Source organism: Lagopus leucura, unplaced genomic scaffold (assembly GCF_019238085.1).
Source record: "Lagopus leucura isolate 7727_CA_CO unplaced genomic scaffold, USGS_WTPT01 Super-Scaffold_810, whole genome shotgun sequence".
Classification (NCBI taxonomy): Eukaryota; Metazoa; Chordata; class Aves; order Galliformes; family Phasianidae; genus Lagopus; species Lagopus leucura.
The window spans coordinates 9,773,788-9,795,013 of record NW_024962261.1 but is presented as its reverse complement, the minus strand read 5'-3'; the positions used below and the strand labels follow the sequence as shown (position 1 = coordinate 9,795,013).

Genomic DNA, 21,226 nt, shown 5'->3' with positions numbered 1-21,226 from the left:
TTTCTACTCCAAGCTTTTGCATTATTAGGTAAGCTTAGTATTAGCCTTCAAAAGACTTATCTGTTTCTTTTGTTTACTATTTTTAGCGTGGTTCTTTTAACTAATGCTCTTATGTTTCCTTAGGCCCTAGCGGGTGAGCAACCTTGTGGGAGAATGATTGTTTTCAAGAGGAAATCTCTATTAACTCTCATATTTTTTAAACATCCAGGGCAGGAACTTAGACTGATGCCAGTGACTGTTGCTTTTGCGTGGCTTCACGTGCAGGTCATTATGCATGCCTCCACGTCTGAGAGTGATTGCATGAGATATGGAGCCACGAGCACTAGAAGTGGGATTGGATACGGTGAGGGAGGATGTGGGGATGGCTGGCTGTTTGCTGTGGGTGGTGCAGCGTGACCGTGGTGTTGGGGTTTGGTCCTTTGGTCTTGCAGAGCTCCCATGTGTTGTCTCAGGAGGACAAGGGTTATGACATGGGATCATGCCCAGCCAGCTGGAAGCTAAGTATTGTCCTGCAAGCTGTTCTGATCACTTCACATGCTGGTAACTTTATGTTCTGTTCCCGTCATGTTTTTTTCCAAACGATGATGATAACTCCTTCAGGCATTTGTAGGAGTTTCCTTAGAAGGCAGCTTTAATTTTCAGCAAATTGTAGTGCTGAGCAAATCTGGAAATACTTGGCATGATAAAAAGGAAAGGAAAAAATGCCTAGTTAAGTCTGGATTGGTTAATTACAGCTGTGGAAGATGGCAGGTCGTTCATTCCCATCACAATTGTGGAGAGGCCAGCAGCAGTCGTGGTGCTGCTCACGTTGCTTGCCTGCAGACACCTACTGCTTGCTTTCACAGGACAGGCTCAGCATCCCTGCTTTCTCCTCTCAAAAAGTAAACAACCAGCAAGGAAGATATGGAAAAGTAGGAAGATTATTGCTTTGCTGCCTTTGTTTTTAAAAGTGAATGGCCCCTTTAAGAGGAGCACGAAAATGTGCTCTGATCAAGGACAGAATAAATAAAAAAGCTTGCAAACATCTGATCTTCCCATGCCAGGGTGCTTTCAGCCAGCTACCCCTTTGTCCCAACAGTTTCCGAACTGCGGATGATCTCACCAAAAAAAAACAAACAAGGCCCAGAAGTGTTCGGGGAACTCAGTGCCCTTAGGAAACAGCCGAGGAATCAGGGCTGGGGGTGATGTTTCTTTCGGCCTCGGTGAGCAATCCGGGGAGCAGAATGCTGTGGTCCCTACAGCGGCAGCTGGTTTCCGTGTGAGGCTGCTCTGCGGAGAGGGCGGGGGAGAGAGAAGCCTTCGTCCCAGAGTAACCTCTGCATCGCCTCGGTGGAGGGCGGTGGCGGCGGTGGCAGCTCGCACGGAACAAGACGACAGGACGTTTGTAACCGGAGATGTGGATGAGGGAGCAATGACCGCCAGTAACCCCACGTGCTACGCTGCCAGAGCTGAGTGCCTAGCAGCCTGTCTCACTGCCTGGCCTGCATCAGCCCGGGCCCTGGCATGCGGCAGTGACCTTGGCTCCATGGATGGCAGCCAGCTCCTCGCGAGGGTTCTTCCGCAGGGTGGGTTTTCATGCAGGTATTGCCAGCCCAGTGGAGTGAAAAGCACAGCAGGAGGGAAAAAAATGCGGTGTGTAATGGCAGCTGATGTTCCTGCCAGAGGGGCTGCCTGCGTGACTTCCCTGTCAGGGCATGCTCTCTGCTGCTGTTTGCCATGGGTTCTTGTCTCTCTTCCTCCAGCAGAAAAAGCAGCATAACACCCAGCTGGCAGGCTTGGCATCTCCTGGATATCCTCACCCCAGTAAATCCCACGAGGCCTCCTCTTTCAGCTCTTCTGGCATAGGTGCTTTCCTCATCCCAGCTTATTTAAGCATGGTGAAGAAAGGGCTGGTCTCTTGAAAGAATGAAACAGCATGAGGGGCAGTTGCTTAAGCTGTAGGTTTGTGAACTTTAATACTGTACATGGATTATAATTTCCAGATGATTCCCCTCTGCTGCGGGGGAGGTACAAATTTGTTTTAAAGCTTAAAGCTCCAGTGCCAGTGGCTTCAGAAGGTGAGGCCTTGGAGAAATAAAGCAAAATAAGAAAATGCTTGCAGAAATGCTGACAGAATGGTTGTTTCTTAAATTTGCATGTGTTCCCATATTATCTGTTTTCTTTGTATCTGAATATGTTAGACTGTGACATAGTTTATTGTAGAGTACAAATAGTAGTTGTGTAGAGTGCATCCAGTAGTTACTATTAGCATTAAATATTAGCATTAAACACAGGTCAGTAAATCCCTCCAAGGTCCATGAACCAGCTGGTTCCTGCATTCAATCACAACATAGGGATTAAGAGAAGCTCCATCTTTGTACAAGGCTAACACTGGAATAGGTTTCACCCCAGAGCAGGGGGACAGGTTGGTCTGCTCCATTGCTTCTGTTTCTGATCAGCATGCATGCAAATTGATTCCACACAGTAAACAAAATTGATCTTAAAAATTCCTTTTATATTTTTTTAGATAGAGGCATTATAGTTTGACATCTCTAAAAATTACCGTTCTTTACAGAGCATTTGCAAGCAGCTCCTGCTTTCTCTGTGCTATTGTTTATGTAATCCCCTCTCCCCTATTTGTCAGCTTTTGCTTTTCCTGTCCAATGCTCTCACATTGATTTCCTTTTGGCTTTGCACTGACTAAAATGTTGCTTTGTTGTGTCACCTTGCAGACATGAAGCTTCGGGATTTCCTGGTTGAAAATGAGACGTTCTCAGACTTTCTCCATCGTAATGTGTCCATGCCATCTTCTGCAGTAGAGGAGCTACTGAATGCAGAGGTCAATCTCCAGAAGGTAAAAAGCACTTTCAACCACTATTATAATGGTTACTATATTGTTTGTTTAATTGTTGTGCTGAGAATCCACAGCGCAGGACCTCTCTGTGCTAGGTGTTGTACAAAAACAGAGGAATGTAATCCTCATTTCTCTCCTCCTCCTCCTCCTAATGCTCAACTTACTGTCTTATTTTTGTAAACTGTAAAAGGACTCTAAGACCCATATGAAAGTATTTTGATCAGCATTAGAAAGTAGCCTCGTATCCCTCAGGTTAAATGGAATTTCCTCTTTCCCGTTTCTTTTTTTTTTCCCCCCCACCCAGTGAAACATTAGTTGTGTCAGTAGTGCTGCTGGAACTGTTCTTCTTTGATTAGAAATAAAAAAAAGTGCTTGTTTTTGTTCTGCTGCTGAGCATGGACTGGATTATGGTTTGTGTGCCACTCTGCCATGGATTCCTGTGCAGCAGAGGGAAGTATGTTTTTTGTTCTGTGACCAACTCTTCAAGAAAGACAATATGTTGTATAGCACATGTGATCTCATGTGAAACTCTTTTGTTATTCTTAGATTGTTATTCTAGACATAGGCTGCTGTGACTGGACTGGAGGCCCTGTCTATCACTGTCAAGCTCAGAGTATTTTTTTTACTAGCCTGCATGAATTGGTCCACCTCTTGCCAGCATCCTTTCTGCTGCAGGAATCAGATCTGGTTGCTTCAGATTTCAAAAGAAGACCTGTGGTCCTCTTAAGTCACTGTGACTGCAGGAGGAGAAGGAAAACCATCCAGTGTGCTTCCCAGCTCCAGACCAGATCTCTTCTTTGAAATGGAGTGATGAATAGTTCTTTCAAACTTTGTTTTCATGTAGTTACAGATCTTGCCTGCTTGCACATATTGTCTCACCCTTCAGTGGCTTCTGTCAAGCCATCTGCTTCAGCACAGTTTGACAGCTAAACATAAAAGTTATAGATAAGTTGTACTAAGAGGAGTGGAAAAATTTTTTACCTGTTCTAAATAACAGGTTTTGTTTTATTTGAAACAAATTTGGTTGAAATTCATAGTAAATTAAAACATGGTATGGATGGTTCTGGAAAAGAGTGACCAAAAGAGTTGAACTGGTTAGGTACTCATTCTCCCTCAAGTGATGGAAAAGCAAACAGATTTTTTAGCAGGCAGAAATGCTTGCTCTGATCTTGCACCATGTGACTGCCATTTTGATTGTGCTAGTACTGGTAAAACTGACAAAAATATGAACAGTGACTGAGGATGGTAGAAGGATTTGTTCCTCCTCGTTTTGGACTCATGTTGTGCTGGTGGAGATTCAGATTGGACATTAGGAAAAACATCTTTGAAAGAGTGATCAGGTGTTGAGACAGGCTCTAGAACAGTCTGCCTAGGGAGTGGTGGAGTTATTACTCCTGTAGGTGTTCAGGAAACATTTAGATGTTGCAGTAAGGAACATGGTTCAGTGGAAAATATTGATGTTGGCGAATGGTTGGACTGGATGATTTTGGAGGTCTTTTCCAACCTTGGTGATTCTACAGTTCTGTAGTTTTCTGAGTGAACGCTGAGACACGTTGATTTTCTGTATGACCACTCAGGGAAGTTGTTTTTCATTGAGCCCACATCTCCTGAAACTCATCCCAGTTCCATAGAAATATCCTCTCTTGAGCATGATTATGAAGTGATACTAATAATGCTGGCATAAAAAAAAAAAAAAGGTCTGTTTCAGAAGGCTATTGTCTTGCATTGTCTTGATGCAGGAACTATTCTGTTTATTCACCCCAGTGTACAGCGTAGAAACATCCTATTTTTGGCATCTGGATGCAGACTAAAGTTAAAAGTTTGCATAAGTGTTGCGTTAGAAATTTCAATCTCATCTGCTTGTTTTCTGAACATAGTGCACTTTTTTTCTCCTGGATTGTTGGTGCCCTTTTGGTTTTGAAAGACAAGAAAATTCTCAGACTTACCCAGCATGATTCAGGAATTGTTAACTCTTCTGGGATGTAAATCAATTCTCTTTATTTGTTGCTGGAGGTTGGGCAATTCGTGTTGGGTATTACAGAAGAACAGAAGATATGAACCATAAAGCTGTTGTTCACAGCGTGTTCACAATAAAATTAACTCCATCTAGCCCCAAGGCAAACAAATAATCTTTTCAAAATAAGATTCCAGATTTTCCGTGTGTTCATCATCTTTATGAAGTGTGTATCTGTTTGCCAGGTACATATTTTTTTGTTCAGCAAATCCAGATGCTGTACTGACCTTTGTAAAGTAACAAACTTGGCTATCAGGGCTGAAAGGTACTTGTGATTATTCAGAACAATTTAATGCATTTTCTTCACAAACAAGGTGATTCCTTGCAGATGAGTAAAACTTATCCACTAGCAATCAATCACCTTAAATAAAAATATGCCTTAAAAAAAGACTCTAGGATCTTATCTCTTGTTTTTTTGCAGTCGCTAGAATAATTCTTATTTTGGTAGTAGATTATCTGCCCCAAAACATTGCAAAATGCTTATCTTGGCTATTAGTAAAGAGATGTATCAGAGCTACAGGAGAAGGTGATCCTGATCCTGACCACACAGAAAATGTGACTGGCAAATACATATAGCTAAGGATTTTGGAACATAGGTCTGTTGCCCTTCACATATATTTGCCAGACTTGTGTCTTGACACAAGCCTTTTTTTTTTTGTCTCTATGGCTCACTTCCCAGAAGACTGAAGATTGGGAAATGCATGTGCCATTGGTTGCAGGAGATGGCTGCTGTGGAGGACAGGATTACTGTTGCTCTGTGCACGTGTGCAGGAATGTGGAGAAAGACCTGCCTCCTCCAGCATTTTTTCTCCATGTACTATGAAGGGAAACATGTTTTTCTTGGAATTTAGAGTTGCGTATGGGTCAAGGTCTTGCAACTTGTAGAGAAAAATGCCCTCTTCCCTCTATCTGGAATTGTTACGATGAATGGTTAGTTCTGTAGAGGTGATAACCAGCTTTGTGCAATGAAACCTGCACGTGGGGAGATTCATGTGCATTTCTTGCTTTTCTAGGTCATAGTGTCTGGTTACCGAATGCAACTACGAGATCTCTGCAATAGCTCAGCGCTGTCTGAATTTCTTACAATCCAAAATCGCTCAGTGGCCATGGACTCTGAAGCCTTCCTTTGCACATTACCAAAGGAAACACTCCATGCAGCTGAGCAATCCTTCCGTGCTAACCTGAATCCTTTGAAGCCTCTTCAGGTGAGTCTGCTGGTCACACTTCTGAGAATGCAGTCATTGACACTGTGATATTTTCAAGGGGTTTCAATCTGGGAATTTATCACTGTATTTTCAGAGTGAATTCTTTGTTGGTATGAGAAAGAAGAACTGTAGTCTTTAACTCTGAAGCTTGAATTTCCTGCCCCTTCTGTTGCAGTGTTATTTGCGTAGTGTAAATGCATGTAAACTATATTTAATTTGTCAAGAGGAGAATATTTATGTTGTGTAGTAACATACAAATGCTTGATTGTCACTGTGTTTTGGTCAAATGTAGTATCTCAGCTGAAGTTACCACAAATGTTACACCAACTCCTGATGAGTACCGAAAATTCATCTCTGCAATTACCAATGGGTCACTGAGTGCAGAAGTTCTAGCCAGTAGCAGGCCACAACCTCTGAGCAGATTTAATTCAAAGAAAGAGTCAGCTTTTAAGTACTGTTTGAAAAGTTGAACAATTAAATGGATTTTGGAGCAAGTGCTTCAAAACTCATTGAATTTCAAGAAAACACATAATTTATGGGGTATTTGGAGTTTGGAGCAGAATTAGCTGTTTATCCAAAGCACAGAAAGGATGCTTTATATTAGGTCCACAATATCTGGACAAAGGCAAAAGTTTTTAGAGGTTAGCGGTGAAAGTATCAGAGGGAAGGGACCACAGAACTCAGTCGTAAACAAACACTTTCTTGTCTGTACTGGAAGAAATAAACTTCAGCTGTGGGAGTTTTCCAGGTTCGATGAGCCTTTCAGATCAGAAAGTCATGTACCACTTGTTTGGCTTTGTCCCCAGTCAAAGAGAGATCATTAACAAGTACTGGAGTCACGTTACTGATCAGTGCAGTACACTGTGGTCATCTACCTTTCTCTGCAGCTCATTTTCTGTTTTCCATATGTCCTTCATCCACATTTGTTCTTTCTTTCTAGAAGATCAAAAGTATTGAGAGATGGGGTAACCATATTGAAATCGTTCCTGAAACAAAAATGAGCTATTTTGAAAATTGATGGCTATAAGCATTTTCTTATGTACAGTTATATGTATATTTGTGCATGTACTTTAAATCATTCAGAGATTTTTAAGACTGAGTGGAATAAAAGTTGCCAGTTAGTACCACTCAGCAGTGATCTTCTGGGCCCTCCAGAAGACTGAGCATCACTTTTCTCATTTTTGAAAGTCTTTACATTTTACAAAAGCAGATACACAACTTATCTGTGTCTCTGTTATTACATCTGTATTGTTTACTGCTGAAAGAAAACAGTTATAAGCAGCTGTGATTGTGTCTCCTGGCAACAGCCATGTAGATAAAAGACAATATGTGCAAATTCGGCTGACTTCTGAGAAGCTTGTTCATGATCTCGGCTTCACAAAAGCCCAAGCCATGAAGCCAGCAGTAAACCTGTTGTGAATTGTACACTATCTTATAAAGGTCCATAGTTTTCTTCAGAGAAGTCTAACAGGCTAGTAAAATCTACTGTAATGCCTTAGTGAAATAAGACCAACAGGCTTCAAAATGGCAAAATGAATAAAATATTACTAGGATCATGTCAACGCATTTGAAACTTAGTGGCTTTAAAGGCTAAAAAAACTGCTTTGACCTGCAGTAACATCTTGGAACAAAGAATGGACTTTTTGTTCTTAAACAAAGAATGCTTTTGATTAATAGATTATCATTAAAGGCACTGGGGGTCAAATCTTGGAAAAGCATACTGAAGCTAGCATGCACTCTATCCACTGCAGAGCCTTCAAACCAAAAGTAGCAAGTTGATTGTCCCAGAGATTTGTTTTTAATTTTTTGCTTAATCTCTTCGATGTTAGTAAGTGAAAGTAAGGGCCAAGTCAGATGCAAGTAGTACAGAAATTTAGAGGTTGTTTTGTGGCTCATGAGACATGATCTCTACTGGTTTTTGAAGAGTCAGAGAAAAAGCATCTTAAAATAATAGGTTGATACTGTTAGGGTGATGGGGACTTTCAACAACATACAAGAATTCTATAAATGTGGTACTGAGGTCTTCAACAGTAACACTCAATTTTTTCCACTTAAATATCTGGACAGTAGACTGGCTGTAGTTTCTTGAACACTTCATCCGGAAAACTCAAGGCAGCATCCACGTGTTTGTTCTTGCCTATCTACATTCCTCTTTGCTGTTCTCTCTGCAAGACCGTGCAGCAAATTGCATTAGGGAATCAGTTCTGGATTATAAGTGACTAACATGACTGTGGTGAAGGATGAAGAAGGGGTTGGTACAAGACTGGGAGCCCGGTAGTTGGAGTGTGCGTGTTTGGATTGAGACCCCTATGCCATCATTTGCTTCTACCATCCGTAAGCATTCTATGCACTTGCAGCCTGAGGGAGAAGTAAGTGTTCAGGTAACTCATAGCAAGACAGTAATTATTGGCAAATTTTGAACAGAGCACAGTTTTAAAAAGAAAATTACTACAGCTGCACAGTGAATTGCATGAGCCCTGAATGTCACAGCAGTGCAAAGAAAGTTTTAAAAAATAGGCAAAATCTGAACATTTGTCTTTGCATACCTCCTCATCTCTTCTATCCAGAACAGCCTGAACTTTGCACAAATTGGACTAGTACAGTAAAGATAAAGGACTTCCAATTAAAACTGTACATGAAGCTTTCTAGCTCTGCAGTTCATCCTCTGTGTGACTTTCATTTAGCTGGCTCTCTTGGGTAAAAATACAAAGTCAAGATGGCATAGGCTTTGGAGGTTCAGGTGTGCCTCCTTGTTCTCTGTTACATAAGGACTTATTTGGGCTGGGCTGTTTTGGTGGAAACATGGAATTAAATTAGGAAGTAATCACAGACCCGCATGGCAGAGGATCCACTTCACTTCTGGATGGACTATTCACTCCACTGGAAGCAACACGTGTTTATAAAAGCCAAATTCAGTTTTCCAGGACTCATGTGCCAGTTTTCATCCATGAAGACCTTGTTCCCAACATAAGAACTGAAGACCTTAGGACACTGTGTAAAGGATGATTGCAAGCTTGTCTTCTTGAGGTTTGTCTTCCACTGGATGTGCTCAGTGAAAATGAATTGAGGCAGGATAAGCTATTTGGGGAAAAAACAGAGAAATAGAACCCCTAATACCATGTATGCAGTTTTTCTTTTCAACTTTCTCTCTGTGCTTGACCAGCAAGTTATCCTGTGGAAGAACTCTGCAATTTGGGGAAGGTTACAGGATCCCATACTTACCAAGAATGGTGTCAATAAGTCAGAGGTATTCCAACAGACTGATGTTGTTCTGGGAAAGGGCTCTTAGAGCATAAAATTACTTGTCTGTGCAACAGCTTTTACCTTCTCAAACCTGTCCAGTTTTGTAAACAACTTGAGGGGAGGAAGTTAAGTGACAGAGACAATTGAAACTGCTCCTGTGGGATTTCATCTCTGCAGTGCTTCTCGAGAAGGGCTTCATTGCATTCACTTCCAGTGGTTTGCAATAAGTCATAAATATGTTGTGGCTCGTGTACTGTACTGGTCCTGGAAGGAGTATGGGTGAGCACATGAAAATCCAGTTGTTCTTTTCCCTTCATAATGCAGTTGGTATTTTGTCATATGATTAGCGTGAACTAAGCATCGAATAATAAGTGCATTTCAGTTGAGAAAATGGCTTTAGAAAATGTAAATACATGCTGTAGTTGAGCTTGTGGCTTTCCTTGCTCTTTTGAGTGTTTTCAGTCGAGCACAATGACATCATCATTTCAAGCAGCTGTACTTTCGGACTTCCACTCCCAGGAAACAAAAGCAGAAACATAAAGCATGTGATTTTTCTGCAAAGTTCAGTGTTAAGTTTCCACTAAGATCAGCGTAAAACTGTGGTAACTATTTCAAAGCAAACACAGCAGAGTGGTGTTGCTGAACAAAGGCATTTAGGTGTTGTGATGTAACAAATAACTGGATTATGTTATGACCTTTTGACACTTTGAATACAGATGTATTCTCCTGCATATTAAACAGTTGCGTATCGCTTTGAGCAGGAGAGGACAGGTATATTCAGTGCTTCTCTTGATTTTGCAATCAACTGTAGTTACCTGAAGTATTTCCCTAATTTGAGTCCTGTAAGTGCACACATGCAAGCACAGAATTAAGTCAATGCAGTGTGTAACTCCAGAGTACTGAGAGATTTGCATGCCCTAAAGGACAGGTCTAGATGAAGGCAAGACTTACCAGCTGCTAGCACAGTAATTGTATGGGGGCAGTTCTGTTCAAAACCTGTAAGAATGTTCTTTCTGCCATGTGCCTAGAGAAGACAGGTGATGTTTTCCAGCTTTTCATAATGACATCAACATGTCATTACCCCCACACTGTTTTAGTGCAGCCACCTAGTAAATACACTGTCACAGTGGGAGTGATCTTACTTTAAATGTACTGAATTTAGAGGGCACTTTTGAATGTGAAGACTACTGAGAGCCACTACAAAAAGTTATTTTCCAGAGAAACTGATGACATTTGTCATATCGTTAGCGTATTTAAAAACTCCTTGAGTGTCATAATTCACACAAGTCTTGCATACTGGATAGGACTAAGATTCTGTTCAGCTCTGTTTCCCTTGAATGCCACTCCAGCAGTGCTACTTCCTCAGTTACTACTAGAATCTTAATGTTCAGTAGTTTTGGTAAGCTTTTTTTCTTTATGAAGTTTTCTCAGTCTTTTTCAAAACCATGTTAACTTTTTTCTTCAGCACTGCATAACATCTGCATAATTTCTCCATTTTGGCTGAGTTGTCTATGAAGTAGTTCTATTGGTTTGTTTTAAACTGATCTTCAGAATGGAAGTCCTCTATTCCTGTATGATGAGGCATGGTGAACCATCATCTCCTATTCACACTCTCCATCCCACTTGTAATTCTGCAGACCTCTGTCATATCCTGTATCTGTCATTACAGTTTCTTTTGGAAGAACTGTGGGCTGTTGTTCTTCCTTCAGAAGCCATTTGTATCTTAATTGTGCTTGCAGTCCTTTTCTGTACTTGTATTCTTTTAGAGGTGGAGGATCCAAAATGGCACTTAGTTCCTGAGAAATAGGAATGGATTGTGGATTTATATTTATGTTGACCTGTATTATCATTCTATGCTTAAGATCTCATTCTAATTTTAAAATCTCTTTTTTGAGTGACAGTAGGTATCCAGGGATATTTCAAGGTAGAACTGTCTCCTCTGCATGTACTTTACTTTGCAGCACTGAATTTTATTTGGCATATTATAACAGCATGTCAACATGAATCCTTTCACTAATCCTTTGCAATTCACTTTTGACTTTCACTACTCTGAACCAATTAGTATCATCAGAAAACTCTTCCTCATCTGCCCTATCCCCGAATCATCATAAACAGCACAAATTCCTTGCAGAGCTGGATGAGGTGAATGGAGCTGACCAGGCTTGTCTACTGCATGAATCTAGGATGTTCTCCCTCATCTCATTGCTAAAGTGGTAATGTAGCTACACAGCTTTGATTATTTGCTAGCTATACTCCTTCAAAAAAGTCTTGAAGGTCTTAGCCTGCAGGAATTTGAACTACTTCTCTTCTAGCTGGATTGGGTTATGGTTCATCTGAACCTTAATGCCTGTGTTCAGTGAAAGTTATTGAGAGCCTCCCTGAATTTACAGCTTCCTTTGAAGCAGGCTTGAACTGAGCACTCACCTGTTAGCTAGGTATAAATACCTCAGCAGCAGATCAGTGGAACAGTGCCATTTGCACCAGCTGACACTTACCAGCTTACTACCCTTCAACATATCAGCTAGAACATATGAACATCTCCAGACTTTGCTTCCAGAGATTGCCATGGGGAAGATATGAAAATAGAAGGCTTCAGCCCAGAAGATTTCTGCTAAAATCAAGGGTCTCCACTATTCCTTTGTGTCACAGTGCTGTAACCTTAGCATGCTTTTCAAATGTCGTTATGAATGTGAAATCTTAGAAAATCATTTTAATCCTCTTTTCTCTGAAAAAAAGGATTGTGTCCATGTTATTAGGCTAGAAGATCTTGATGCTTCTCTTGCATGAAATGTTTCACATACGTGGTTGTGCTTTAACATACAGAAATATAGTAGAAAGAACGAGAGATAAACCCAGGCATATCAGTTATATGGAGAGCAATTGTAAAGAAAGAGCTGTCTTCAGTGGGTCCCCTAAGGCAAGGAAATCCTAGAGCAGTGCAGTTTCAAAAAGGTGTGCTATCCATCTTTGGAAACTTACGACTATTTCTCTTTTGGTGGTGTACTGGTGGCAGTTACTTTACAAAACCAGGTTCTTTTAAAATATATCCTTGATTTAGTCTGAAAATATCAAGGCTTGATGGGAGGATTTAGGTGATTAATATTATCTGAAGGTAAAATGTACTGTGTGGCAAGATTTCTGAGCATCTGAGCTGGGGAGTCCCACTGAAATCTCTTGTCTACCAATTGGTATTTCCCTCCCTTTTTATATACTTGATTTCCCCTTCCTAGGACTGGTTTACAGGATTTCAGGTCAGTTGGCATATTGCCTTATAGGCTGTCCTTGTTCTCTGACCTGAAATAAAAGCCATCATTTATGCTGTAAGCATATATACATACACGTAGCATCCTACTGGGATGGCTATGGCTATCATGGTATCTATGTGCCCAGGCTGTGGGGAATGGAACAGGTGTCTCTGTTGCATTATGGAGCACTGAAGCCTGTGACAGCTTAAGTTCAAGGTTGCACAGAAAGCCAGCTCACTGTTTTCCCCATCAATCACTTTGCCTTGTAAACATTCCTTACCACCTTTCTTTACAAGGGTGTTTACAGTGATTCAATTTCCTTACTGCTGGCTGCTAGTGACTTCCACTTTCTTTTTCTCTCTTCTTGCAGAGACAATTTTTCTTTAATTCCTCCTTGCGGGATCTGTCAGAAACTGTGGAGGCTTTGAGGGACAGCCTGGGAAAGCTTGTCAAGGAGGTAAGTAGCTTTTTTGTGTCAGAAGAATACCTCAAGATGTCCTAACCTGTCGTCAGGTACAAGGAGTGCGCTTCTCCTTGGTGCAGTCAAAAACAGTCAAATCCCTTGCTGTTTTCTATGTATTCTATTGGGTCCTCCCAGGGGTGCAGGAATTAAGTTTTCTGTGAGGCTTACTTTCTCAGCAGTTACCTTTGCAATGTATCTGCTGACTAGCAGCGCTTTGCAAAACTGCACTGAGAGGTTTGTCTCCTTTCTGTTTTTTTCAGTCAGTTGCAAGCCATGCCAGGGTTTGTTACTGGCCTCTGGGTTTTTTGAGAATATGGTGTGTGGAAGAAGTGATGTATGTAATTTAGCAGCTACAGGGTGCTCTTTGCCATTTGTCTTCAGAGAAGTAGTATTTTGGGGCAGAGGCTATGTTCTGCTATTTGTGGGACACCCAATGCAATGGCATCACAACACTGGCAGAGAAAGGCTCCAGCAAAACACTGGTTTGCAGAGGCATAGTGTCATTGTAGAGACTATATTTGTTTTTGCAGGTGAAACGATGGATTAAGACAAAAGCCCTGCATGCCTAGTGTGAGTCAGAAGTCCAAAACCATTTTTTATTTTCAGAGCCAGAAGCATATCTTAGTTGCTTTTGGTTGGCTCTGACTTTGAATCTGAAGTACTGCTACTAGGCAAAAACATTCTTTCCCTCTAGCAGAAATCGCAACCATCTAAACCAAACTATGCCTCCTCCTCCCCTCCGCGAGCTTTCCAGCCTGTGTCAAGCCAGCAGCGCGCAGCGAACGGCAGTAACCCCGCGTGCATGTGGAGGAGCAGGTCACTCAGGGTTAGCGTGCAGCCCTCCCACGGAGGGTTGGCTGCGGAGCCAGCACCATGCCCGCCAGCAGTCACTGGCACGTGTCCCACGCCAGCTCAGAACCTGCTGCTGGCTCTCAGCTGCTAGGAAATTAAGGTGATTCCAGGACCATCTTCAGTTAAGACCACGGCAGAGCTCTTGCCGGGGTGAGGGGGAAGGCTGCCCTTCAGAGTTTGGTTACAGCTGTTTCCCGTTACGTCACTTAAGCTTGCCTTGTGTTGCTTTTTTTTTTTTTTTTTTTTTTTTGCCTGGGATAAAAATAATTGAAACCATGTGATACTCAGCTTGCTGATGTGGCTGAAAATGTCCTAGGATAGCGTGCCTTTTGCTTGGCAGCTGTTTTGGGTAGGTCTACCTTTTATTCTGCCCCATTACTGTGCAAACAAAGGCATCATTTTCCTTGGCGTACTGTGTGAGCTGCTCCAGATGGCTTGACCGAAAGTTACTCCTTATTGTCTGGCAGGCTGATTTCTGCATGAAAAAGAGGGACTCACTCGCTTGTTTCATGGGGCAGCAGCTTGAGGGGGTGGAGAGAGCTATTGTTTGTGCCACGTCTAGAAGCCTTTCTAGCAAGGAATTTTAATTAGGGACTGGTCTGAAGAAAATATTCGTCTCTTTATGTGAGGACTGGTTAGATCTTTGTCACTCTGCTCCTTAAATCAACCCAGGAGAGCAGATTAAACTCTGAGAGCAAGGGCAACTGTGAGGAAACACCCAGCCAGCTCTGATGTCTGGGAGAAGTAGTTCAGTAACGTTTCCAGTGGCATGAACAGAGCAGCTCTGTATATTTAGTATGAGATTGCTAGTGCCAAAGATGAAACAAAGCTGCTTGCTCAGACTTTGTTTTGAAAATTACACACAAAAGTACCTTCATTAAAGCAATCCCTCTGCTGGGTAGTTAACACTCAGTGGCAATTAACTATGCTTTCTATTTCTGTACTTTTTCTTATCCTAAGGAGTTGATGGCACTTTAGCTAAAGCCGCTGACTTTTTACTGAGGAAGAATTGTCTGCTCTGCCTAAAATACCAGAAGCTCTCCAAGGGCTCCTGGTAAAGAAAGGGTCACCTTTTTCTCTCAGAGAGTGGTCAGGCACTGGAATGACTGCCCAGGGAGGTGGTGGAATGACTGTCCCTGGCAGTGTTCAAGAGGCGCCTGGATGAGGAGCTGCGAGATACGGCTTAGTGCTTGTGGTAGCAGTGGTAATGAAAAGATGGTTGGACTAGATGATCTTGTAGGTCGTTTCCAACCTTGTGATTCTATGATTTGAATTGGAGACTCAAAGTGTCACACCTGAAGCGTGGCCTTGGCCTTTCTTGGTTAGAAAACATCAAATCCAAAATCCACGTGAGCATATTTAACTGCAACTGTTGGCTCAGGTTTTTTTCTGTCATGTCCTTGATGTTAGCATCCTGCCAGTCATTCTGAACCTGTGGAGCCAAACTGATTGGCACTGGGGTACAGACAAAGACAGGAGCGAATAGTGAGGAGATGAAAGGATGCCTGAAGCGAGTCTGGACACAAGCACCAAATCCCCAGGTTCTGGCTGTTCTCACAGCTGTCTTTCATCATATCAATGTGTCATGTGTTTTTCGGCAGCTAAAAATAGAGACTCCTTGTGTATGTGACACAAAACAGCTTTTGTTAAGCATGAAGAATTTTTGTCCAGATGTTGGCACATATGAAACATACACAGTACTACAGATGAACACAAAGAGTCAGGCTTACCTACAGCGTAAGGCCAGAAATACTGGCTCTGTTTACATTTGGTGGAGTGAGATTGATCTGTTATGAGACACCATTGCTTTCTGGGTTGTCACTGGCTGGCTTTGCCAGCTGTCCTAGATTTTGAATATCTGCATTTTATTTAAATTAAGGTGTCTAAACCAAGGCACAGTCAGCAAAATTAGCAACAGGGCTTTGAGTGACTCTGAAGACAGAGCAATTGGGCCATCAGAAGTTGTTTCCAAGATGCATCTGAAGAGTAATTGCAAATAGGTGTCTCACCAGCTCTGCTTGCCCTTATTAGTGCATGTAGCTATTCTGGGCCACACAGCAAGAGCATCACAGTTCATGTCACCTGATATTCAGTAGCAGACAAGAAATCAGATCAAATGCTGGAAAAGATTTAGGTAAGAATAGAGAACCACCTGTGGAGTATGTTACCACAACACCGTGTAAATCCATGGGTTGCCTTGTGTTCAGTATGGAGTACTGACGTAGGTACTTTGCTTCTGGAAAGCAGCAGAAGAACTGGCAGTTCAGAAAAGGACAATGGAGACATGAAGAAGTGGAATCACTTCCATGTACAGAACAAGAAATATGTGGGGACTCACCAGCCTGTTAAAGAGATGAGCTGGGGACAGGACAGAGATGTATAGAGTTGAGAAGAGAAAAAGAGTAGAAATATTCACTCTGTGCCAGCGCAAAAAGTATGGCACTGAATGAAGCTAACAACAGCCAAGTTTAGGAGAGGGAGAGGAGGTTCTTTCCAGTGATGTGCTAGATGCTAAATATTTGCAAACATTCATGTTTACCGTGCATTAGCAAATAGACAAATTCTCTGAGATGAAAATACTGGAATCTGGAAGGTTACCTCAGGAAGTATCTGTTCTTTGCCCTGCCTATTTCCTGACATCCGCTTGCTGTCACCATCACAGAGATTCTGAGCTAAATAGACTTTGAGTGTGTGTGGGCACACCTCTGTTTTCTTACATCCCCTGCCAGTCTGAGAATGGAAGTTCAGGGTATCATAAAAACACTGTTTGTGGACTTGCATTGACTTTTTCCTTGTGGTTAGCCAGGCCATATCCCTGAGTATGGAGATGTTAATACAATGTCTGAGGCCAATGCCTGCTGCTTTTGTTCAGGACAGCTTCTTCAGGTTGTTTCTGTGCCAGATAAATGAGTCCCATACTGTGCATCTTCCTAGCTATGAGTGTGTTTCATCTCTGTGCCAGGTGTCATGCAAACAGGACTAGAGAAGGCTTCTCACTGTGGTTGACTGCATACGGTGTGGAGAAAAGGCTTACACTGCAATCAGATCTGAGGCTGCAAGCTGGGCTTGTTTTCAGGGTTTTCTGTAAATGCAGTTGACAGAGGAGAGAGAGGTACTGGGGCAGGGGCAGCATTACTGACCTAGGAGGTCAAACTTTCTGCCTGGTGTATATCAGGGGAGGCTTGCTGACCTCGGTGGCATTGTGCCAAGTGATGCCACCAGCAATCCAGGGCTTGCAGCTCAATGAGGCTGGGTCTGATTAGCTGCACTTGCTCCATGTTATTTCCTTATTCCCTTTTCTGCCTCACTCCACCCTGGATTGAAGGGACCCTGCTGGAATGTGAGCTGTTGTGCAACCACATTCGAAGTAACTTCGATGTGAGAGCTCAGGGAGAGCAGGAATCGCGCAGAAAATTGTGTGAGAAAACTTAGAATAAAGAAGAGAGTTTACATTTTCCCACTGTAATGGAGGGAAAAATGCTTTCCCTGGTCTCTCCTTTTTAGTACTGCATCCAGTAAGGTTGAAGAACAGATGGGTAATTTGAAGGAAAATGACAGGATTTTTTCCCTTCAGTAATCCAGTTCCTATCCCCATTTCCATTCTTCTCCCCCTTATTCTCCAGCTGCTGAGCATGAAGAGTTGGAGTGACATGAGACAAGAGGTGATGTTCCTGACCAATGTGAATGCCTCAAACTCCTCTACACAGATCTACCAGGCTGTGTCACGTATTGTGTGTGGCCACCCTGAAGGTGGAGGGCTCAAGATTAAATCGCTCAACTGGTATGAGGACAACAATTACAAAGCACTTTTTGGAGGCAACAGCACTGAAGATGATGTAACTAATTTCTATGATAACTCCACAAGTAAGTGTAACCCTGTCATGGCAAAACATCCCATCTACTCCATGGCTGCAATGACTACTATTTTCCAAACTTGCACTGATGAAAGCAAGTGATCTTGAGGGTCAGCATATACCCTATTGTTTCAGAAGACTATATATGTGCTGTCTGAGCAGCCAGCTGTTGCTCTCTGCATGTACTCTTAAGGACAGGGAGGGTATCAAGATGCAGGGGATTCTCAAGGGTCTTGTGTAGAATCCAGAAAGGCTGTTTGGACACCTTCTGTGAAATGGGGTCCACTGTCACATGCAGCCTTTGAAAATGTGTCATTTTTCTATGCAGATTTTGCCTCTGTCATGCAATGAATGGATTTCATAAGCTGTGCATGTTATTGGTAGAGACTGTGCAGATTCTCTGCACTTGCTGAGCAAACTGTGAAAGTTTAGGGTGAAAAGGGCATTTTGTGGGTTTGTGCAGCAGCAGCAGAAGTTTTTTGTTCTGCTGTTCTGCTGTCAGCAGAACTTTAAAGTGCACACAAATGGGGCATGTGCCTCCTGCAGTTGTCACAGTGCTTCTCAGCTGCTCACCCCTTCCTCTCCTCCTCAGCACCCTATTGCAATGAGCTGATGAAGAATCTGGAATCCAGCCCACTTTCCAGAATTATTTGGAGGGCTTTGAAGCCTTTGCTGATTGGGAAGGTCTTGTACACTCCAGACACACCAGCCATAAGGAAGATCATGGCTGAGGTAACTCTAACTCTGTCCTCTGATATGTAGTGTGAGATATGTGCTCTGACTGTACAGCTAAGCTGCTCTGTGTTAAATTCAGTCCAAATGCAAGCCTAGAAAGGATTGTCCACAAAGCACAGTGTCCCTAGTCTCTCACCTCCCATGCATTTGCTGTCAAAGGCTCAAGGAGAAAAAGCCAGGCTGAAATCTGTTTCTGCATCTTGCTGGAAATATTTCTAGTGGTGCTTTTTGATTTCTCACAGACTTTGCAACTCTAATGTGGGATATGGGACTGGGAAGGACATTGGTAAACTATGAGGGGTCTTCTCCACTGCCTGCTTAACAGCTGATCCTTAATCATTTCTGATAGTGGCTTACCTAATGTTCTCTCTAATTCCCCAAACATCCTCAGACCCTCTTTTATTAAATGGGAAGAGGCTGCCTCTGTGTGCCCTTCATCTCCAAGCAGGAAACATTCTCCACCAAGCCTTAAGCCTACTCAGTCACAGGCACTTCTCTTAGTATTTTTCCTTCCCTGTGCACAAGATTTTTCTTACTCCCATCCTTGCTGAAGCTGAATTGCTGTTTGAGTATAAGCAACACTCAGTACTTGGTAGGTCAGCACACCCTTTCAGCCGCAGTGGATCTGAGCCACGTTTTGGAAATAACCTTCCTCTCTTCTTTGCCAACAGGTGAACAGGACATTCCAGGAGCTGGGAGTGTTTCGTGACCTCGGGGGGATGTGGGAGGAGATAAGCCCAAAGATCTGGACATTTATGGAAAGTAGTCAGGAAATGGATCTGATTCGGGTCAGTATGCTGTTCTTACCAGAAACACAAGCATCGTTTTCTGCAGTCAGTGATAAAATATTTATTGTAGATAATGCTTCTTTGTTGATAGTATGCATGTGACCCTCTTTTTGAAACAAGCTGTGACTGTACCATTCTTGTGTTGTGCTGAGCGCTCCTCCATTTAACAACTTTCCACAGTCAGGAGCAGAGTGTGTTTAACAGCTGTTTCTAACCTACCTCTGTGGGGAAATGTGTTGTTTCTTCCACACTGTTGCTCTGATGTTCTATAAATATCTGGCCGATGGTATTTTTGTAAACTGTGGACCTGTGGAGTTGGTGACAGGTTCAGCTGCCAATGCTGTGCACTCCTCTGTGAAAAATGCTCTCTACAGCAGCTGCTCTCATGATAGCAACAAAGTGAGCTACCGTATGCCTAGATCAGATCCTAGAAAGTGTTGTGTGGCCTCAGGCTCTACTGGGTGCAGTGAGATTTGAATGATTATTGTTCCAGAACTGAACCTAGATGCCTGGTGATCATCTGGCACAAACCTTGTGAAAACTTTTTTTGGGTTAGCATAGTACACTTTAGTAATAGTTGGGTGTCACAGGGAAAGAGGAAACATCACCCTATGACTTATCGCTTCACAATATGCCACGCTTACAAGATCATGAACAAGGGGTTGAGAGTCTTCTTTGGATTTGACATGCTTTCTGCTTGCCTGTTGGCTCCCCAGAGCATTGCGGTTGGTGTAAAGTATGTATTATTTGTTAAAAGTACAAGAAGCTGTGTTCACACTCCTTCCCTCAGTTGTAATTCTGAGGAGTGAGTCTTTGCACTTCTGTGCTGGGTGGGTATTACACAAAGATCTCTCTAGGTCTTAAGCCTTGAAGTTCATTCTTACTTTATTCCAATCGTGATGATGGGCAGAATTGTCTCTGACTGGTCCCATTGCAATTCCCCTTGAATGGGACATACTAGGGATAACAGTGACATCATTTTCCTTACTCCTGTGCCTCTGCTAGATTTATGAAATTTAGTTCTGTAGATGCTGGCATCAAGAGAGGTGAGAATCAAACCCAAACTGTTTGCTGAAGGGTGTGGTCACAGAGTCAGGATTCAGTTACTGGTTTGCAATTGCATCAATATTCCTACTTGTTTGAGGGTTTTATTGATTTAATTTTTTCAAATGAGTCCAGACTTGACTGATAACATTGGTTTTTTTTTTTGTTTGTTGTTACAGTGGTACGGGTCTCTTTGCAGTTGCCTGCTGCAGCTGATGGATTCAGCAGTACCCAGGCAGCATACTGCTAGGTTTAGAGATGCAGCATGGGTCACTTGTACATGGATAGGCTAAAACATACAGCAGCCTGTTTAGGGCTGCTCTTATCTGTTGTTTGCAAGTCCCTGAGGCTGCTGTACTGCTGGGTGATTGTCAGTTCCTAGCTTTCTGGACTGTGGAAATGGTTGGGTATGTTTCATTCTGTAGAAGTAGGGGAAATTGCTTTTCTCACTGATCTCCGGCATTTGCAGCCTGATGCTAACTCCAGGGAGAACAACATGTGCCCCCATCTCAAGCTGATGTTCATTTTTGTTGCTGCTTCAGGGATGATGAGGCTGAGCCTCTTGGCTGCAAGTGTGGTGCCCTCACTGCAAGTCAGAGTGGAGTGAGAGCCTCCAGAGATGAGTGCAAAGAAGGGAGCTCGTGTGGCCTATCCTGTTTGTTCGGATTTCCTCTTTGTATGCTCTTCTCTGTCAGCTTGGCCTGATCTGTTTTCCCAATTTGTGATTCTGTTTTTGTAACCATGTGACCTGGTGCCTTCTGGCTCCTTACTAACAGCTGCTCATGGGGAAGCTCCCTCACCTCTCCATTTTCTTCTTTACTCTGGCAAAAAATTCAATTTCCTGTTTTTATTGGTTACAGTTTTTAGTTTTCTGTATTGTGCTGACTTTTTTCCTCTCCTTTAGTTCAGCTGTAGTCCTTACAGTTAGTGCTGCCTTCCTATATGCTGTT

General features: G+C 42.6%; 1 protein-coding gene across 3 annotated transcripts in view; it reads left to right on the top strand.

Annotated features, from left to right (window-relative positions):
• The window catches only part of ABCA1 (ATP binding cassette subfamily A member 1), a 92,126-nt gene that overhangs the window by 40,479 nt on the left and 30,421 nt on the right, over positions 1–21,226 (top strand). For all 3 annotated transcript variants that reach the window (XM_042866134.1, XM_042866132.1, XM_042866133.1), the window contains exons 6-11: positions 2,712–2,833; positions 5,861–6,052; positions 12,911–12,997; positions 17,479–17,719; positions 18,302–18,441; positions 19,116–19,232. In XM_042866134.1, the coding sequence (XP_042722068.1) occupies positions 2,712–2,833; positions 5,861–6,052; positions 12,911–12,997; positions 17,479–17,719; positions 18,302–18,441; positions 19,116–19,232 (899 nt within the window). The remainder of the gene's footprint in view (positions 1–2,711; positions 2,834–5,860; positions 6,053–12,910; positions 12,998–17,478; positions 17,720–18,301; positions 18,442–19,115; positions 19,233–21,226) is intronic.